Genomic DNA, 6,000 nt, shown 5'->3' with positions numbered 1-6,000 from the left:
TCTTCATGAACTTTCATTCTAGGAAATGGGAAAACAGTTCAATGTATGAAAAGGGTCATTAATCTTCAGTCATATGGGTAAGAATTGGAATCAAACTAAATTTTTAATAATAAGAGAAAGGTTATGTCATTTTTGGAATACCATATGCCTATTAAAATGATTATAAATATTATTTAACAGGATGGAGAAAAGCTTGTAACATTAAAGAGAATACTAAGTTTTAAAATGACATACTCATTAGTATTGATAATTAATGACAACTTATTTTATATGAATAAAATTTTATTGAATTTTAGATAATTAGAAAGAATAAAGAAATGCAAGATAAATGCTTTCTAAACAGCATCCGATAGCATCATCTTTTCAGTGTCATGGTATTTTCACTTTTCTTTATAAAAAGTATAGACATTCATTTATTTAAATTTTTACAAAGTAAGAACCATCAAATGGAAAAAAATAAGTAATGCTAAAGTAAATTCAGCTTTTTATCAATACTGAAATGGTTGGCAATGGTTAGGTTCTGAGTGTAGCCTTTTGGAAAAACAGTGTTTGCAGCAGCTGTTGGTGTCCATTCATTCAAATAACTAAAAAAAAAAAGTTAGGAAGGAAGCCACTCCCTGTGAAGACTATGCTTGCAGGAGAAGAGGGCAAAAAGCATGGTGGTAAGAGGGAGTGAGAGAACACATCCCAGAAAGAAAAGACACTCTTACTGAGACATGGGATGAGTATCATAAATAATCTAGGAAACAAATCTGGGAAGAAATTTGTGAGTTGCTTAAAGTGTGGTTAACGCAAGACAGTCAAATGACCAGATCTACATAGCACAAAATAAAGTGGGGGAGTTTGTAAATTAATCTGGTGAACCGCAAGGCCAGCCAAGCCAGGTAGTAACCACAAAAGGAATCCCTTTACAATGGTGTAAAATGCGTCTGGGCAACACTGCAACCCTGAGCTGACACAAATGTAGAGCAGACACTTCCAGCAGCACACCAGAAGATACACCTTTTGTCTCAGTCTTACCTCTTCTGCAAAAAGAATTATTTTGAAAAACAGAAAAACAACTTCTGCCCTCCCTGACAAGTAAGTTAAACTCTACTTGTCAAATAAAGAGAAAGTTATCTACCTCAGTACAAAAGGCATCAGGTGCTGTCCTCATTAATATTAACCTACTGTAATAGCAAGGGAGATCTGAACAACCTTGCTCTGAGAGGCTGCCCAGTAAGCCTACAACCTCTTAGCCCTACCTTCCTGCCCACACAACCCAGCTCGTTCATGATATGATGGACCTCTATGAGCTCACTAAATACAACCATTGAACAAGGTATTATACAACAGTCTTTTCTTTCTTAGCCCAATGCCTCTCATGTATTTTAAAAAAAAATCTTCTATAAAAAAATATTTTTCCAGGAAAAAATAAACAGTAATTGCCATGGACCTGTAACAGATCCTAGAATAACACAGACAGGCAAGAATCTGTCAATATAGCAATATTCCAAATATGAAATTCATGGTTCAGGAAGACATAAATAAATAAATATGAAGGGGCTTCTCAAAGACGTTTCCTTTGTTTTCCCCCATTTCTTACTGAATTTTGCTCATGTAAAAAGTTTTGATTATATGATAGAAGAGTCAGCCCTGTTGGGACCAATATTAAACATTTATACCATTAAGCCCTCTACGTAACGAGGGAATTGGGAGAGACAGAGCGTATCACAGGGTTGCTCATTATTTTCTTAAAGACACATACCTTTTAAAATAATTTCAATATTTAAACGCCATCTGGCACTTTAGTCTCTTAAAAATTATTAAGTTAGGCATGAAGAACAAACCCATCTGGGCGGCAGTTTGGATTTTAAGTGCTATTTTGCTCTTGTATCTTTTTCCTTGGCTTGGCACATCTTTGAGATCCAGCAGAATCCCAGGACATCTTTGGTGGGGAAGTAAGTCTTCAGGATAGAGCATTCCAGTCCATTTTACACATCTTAGTGGCTAAGTAACAGCACTGCCTCCTTCTTTGTGCATTTTACTCATTATAAGGAAGTGTTTCTTTCCCAGCACTCCCCCACCCCACCCTCCCCCTTGTATGAGGGCACTCCATTTATTCATTTCTGAACACAACCCTTCCTCATGTCCTATACCAAGGACCCGGCCCGACTCTGGGCTGGTACCATGACAGGTACTGCACCAATTCGCTCCAGCGTTGCATGGCTGATGGTGTAGGAATGACTGTGTGGAGGCCGAGGCTTCCTACTGACTGAGCCGTTGCTCCTGGACATCACCTGTGGTGATGACCCTCTGTTGGCTGTCACTACCAGAGTCTTATGTTGACCCGGGAGCAGATGGCTCCCATTAGCATAAATGGACGGTATGCTGGCATTGCCTGAGCGGAGGGAGAAAGACTGGCCCAAGTCACTGAAGTGGTTGACTGACTCTGTGTTTCTATGAACTTTTGGATTGTTGCTCCAATATCGACTGTTGTAGGTATTGGAAGAGGTTAGTGTGTTGTTGTCTGAGGAGGAAATCTCAGTGTGAAATGCTTTGGCAGAAGAACACTTGGGTGGAAGATCATCCTCTCTGAAAGGAACAAAATAAAGTTGTCATTAGGATTTACTTCAAGTTAATCCTATCCTCCTACCCTGGAATCTTTCTTTTCATGTTAAGGCTTATACATCCAAAAAACAAATCCAGGACGTCTCTCGTGAAAGCAGGCATGGCAACCCTGGATGGCCTCAGCTTTGGCATCCATTCCCTTTGAGACAATGGTCAAGAAAATCTCTCCTCAGCTTCTCAGTCTCCAACAGCAGAAAAGGAAATCTCAGATCTCTCAGAGAATGTCTCTTCCAGTACAACTTTTAAATATATATGTAAACAAAATTCACATAAATATGTTTATATATCATATAGTAAATATATAAAAAATCTTGATTTATATATATTTATAGTAAATATATAGTATCTTGCTTTATATTTATAGTAAATATTCATATATATAGTAAATATATATTTATTCACTCATAAATATTTACTATAAGTAGGAAATTGGTCCATGAAGAAATCTACTAAACTAGGTGTCATAAAATAGCTGGGAAATCAAACTATAGGTATGCAGAACTTCAAGAAATAATCAGAGTTGGCCTGACTGTATTGCTCTATGGAGACTGAGAAATAACTGTGGGGTGCTGATGAGAGGTTCTCCTCAGTAATCTTATCCTGGGGAAGACTCTATCCCCGCATATGGCCCAACACTTAAGAATTACAACAGGCTAAAAGAAGTCATTTAATTTAAGATGTTAACCAATTCATTTAACATTTATTGAGTACACTTTACAATATGTTTCATGTAAAAAAGACACAAATCCTACCTAAGAAACCTCTAGTCATGGAGGGTAGTAATCAATGAAGAAAGTTCACAAGTCTGAAAGGTTGGGCAAGGCGCTAAAGACAACTTATGTGAGGAGGTGATGCCTGGCCTAATCCAGAATCAGATTAAGGAATTTAGTAAAGAGATAGATCAAATGAGAAGCATGGTCCAGGAAGAGAGTAGAGGCTTGAGTAAAACCTCTGAGTAATGGGAAAATGCAGGACAGACTAGAAGGCAAAGTATGCTGAGAGTGGTGAGAGAGAAGATACGCAGGCAAGAATCAGATCCTGTAAGGCTATGGTATGTCTCACTATGGAGACTGGAGTCATTACAGCATTTTCAATACAGATATGCCATGATGAAATCTGAGACTGAGCCTGGACCCTCAAATCTCCCCAGTATGACTAGGTCACTTTTCTTTAAAGATCATGTTGGCACTGTTTTCTTAAAATGTTCCTATTCTTGTCTGAACTACCTTTCTGAGCCAAATTGCCTTTCTGAGCCATAGTGCTGTGGCCTGACTGTGTACAGGCACTGGTATGCTCTTATGGCATTCCTTCTTGCTTTATGTTCACATCTATTATAAATGTCAATAGTAAACGCATGCTTTAGACACTACCTTTCCCGTTGTGGCAGCCACCTAACCCTGCCTATCCCGGAGATATGGAAGAGAAGGGGAATTCTTCATTTGTATCTTCCTAGTTGGGCACATGCTGGACCGTCCCCTCCTTCATGATCCAGTGAATAAAGCTGTGTGGTACCATGAAGAAAAGTGATATACAAGAAAATATCATGTGGCCACTTTAATAGTCTTGGCCATTAGAGCTTTACGATTAGCAGATATATCTTAACTGCCAAAAATGAATAGAAATACACAATGGCTATGCAGGACAAATTTGAAAAATCTGACACACAAACCTTATTTCATTAGGAATTTCTTCTTCTTCCTCCTCTTTATTTTTGCTTCTCCAATAAAAGAATGCCCCCAAAATTAGTGCAATGCAAAAAATGATAATAACTGCACCAGTGCCAACGGCTCCAGCTATGAGTCCAATGTTCCTGGGCTGGGCTGCAAAATATATTTAAGGTATATTTAAGAAAAAAAGAAAGAGAGAAATAGCATATACCCATGCAACTGTAATAAGCACATAAGCTTACTAGATAATCTGCTTAAAATGTATAAAACTGTCTAAAATCTTTCATCCATATAAAGTTAAACCTCAATTAACTTTCTATATTGTCAGTGGCTAGGACCAACACATAGTAGGCTCTGAACATATTTTGAATGAATAAACAATTAAATGACTTGCACATTTTAGGAGAACAATACCTACAGTAGGTAACAGACAGCACCAATCTAACTTGCCTAATCTACCCTACACGAATGCTGGAAACTAGGGGATATCCTTCTACCTCAACCCAGCCAGATCACTCCCTTTCGCAACTGGAATTCAAATATCCCAGAATTCTCAACTAAAGAGAAGTTTTCTACACTGCCATTTACAACCTAGACACTCAAAAATTATGCAGATATAAAAAATTAGGAAAAAACATGAGAAAGTCTTGCTATACTCGTAAGATTATTACCATTTTCATAATGTATATAGCATTATACAATAAGAACTTGTTCAATTTTATTGATCCTGAGGAGAAAGATATTTTGTCATAAAGATTATCATATTGCTGAGGCTGGAAAGTATACTAAAACATTTATAAACTATTTTCAATAATAATTAAAACCAAAACAATTTCTATTTAATCTTCAGATAACCTTAAGACAATTCAGCAGAACTCTTCATTTTCTGGTATAACAAAGATCTTAGAGTTTCAGATCCAGGGTTGACATCAGAATTCCATATGCTTACGTGAAATAACCTGGAGATCCAGAAGACAGGTGCTGGTTCCAATAGCGTTAGAAGCCACACACTGGTACAAACCTGAAGTCAGGGTACTGATGTTCCGGATGGTGACTGTTCCCTGGACCTGGTCTGTCACAAAAATAATAATCAAGTGAGGATTTGGCAGGACTAATAGCAAAACCAAAGAAATCAGGAGAAGACTATAAAAACAGATGAACACTGGAGAGCTATCAATAAATTTTTTGGGGGGGTAGAGTGAGAAATTATTGGTTCATGAATGTTAAAGACTAAAATTACTGTATCACTTTAAAGACCTGGAACTTTGGAGGGCTGTCCTAAATAAGAACAATCTTAAAACTCAATCTGCAGGTTAGCATGTAAAGTCCGAAATGTTAGTAGATTTCTCTGAGGAAATGGTGGCTAATACTTATCCTAGAGAATTTAAGGTAACACCAAATTCTAGTTCTCAGGAACTGCAGTAACATAAAGATCATGTTAAACTTATAATAACTTTAACTTCATACCTGATGAAGAAAATATCAAATCTGTGCTCTAAGATATAGACTGTTACTCCCTAACAACAATTACAGTTGTTTGTGTTAAGTCAGATCCTCCAAGAAGTAGGCACCAAGACAAGCATGAGGTTTCCTGGAGGAAATACCAGTAAAAGAAATGTGAGAGGAAGCTGCAGGAGGCAGGGAGAGCCTCAGACTTCGGTGTAGGTCTCACCACTCACTGTCAAGGGGAGAGGGAAGCAAGGAAGATCGGGTAGGAAGAGTC

General features: G+C 37.6%; 1 protein-coding gene across 5 annotated transcripts in view; it reads right to left on the bottom strand.

Moving 5' to 3' along the window:
- Window positions 1-264: 264 nt before the first annotated feature.
- Window positions 265-6,000, bottom strand: part of IGSF11 (immunoglobulin superfamily member 11) — a 214,519-nt gene continuing 208,783 nt past the window's right edge. For all 5 annotated transcript variants that reach the window (XM_050778773.1, XM_050778772.1, XM_050778774.1 and 2 more), the window contains exons 5-7: window positions 5,227-5,349; window positions 4,280-4,430; window positions 265-2,574 (exon numbers count right to left, since the gene is read on the bottom strand). In XM_050778773.1, the coding sequence (XP_050634730.1) occupies window positions 2,133-2,574; window positions 4,280-4,430; window positions 5,227-5,349 (716 nt within the window). In that variant the 3' untranslated portion in view covers window positions 265-2,132. The remainder of the gene's footprint in view (window positions 2,575-4,279; window positions 4,431-5,226; window positions 5,350-6,000) is intronic.

Source organism: Macaca thibetana, chromosome 2 (genome assembly GCF_024542745.1).
Source record: "Macaca thibetana thibetana isolate TM-01 chromosome 2, ASM2454274v1, whole genome shotgun sequence".
NCBI lineage: Eukaryota > Metazoa > Chordata > Mammalia > Primates > Cercopithecidae > Macaca > Macaca thibetana.
The sequence above is the reverse complement of the archived record's forward strand: the minus strand, read 5'-3'. Positions and strand labels throughout refer to the sequence as shown.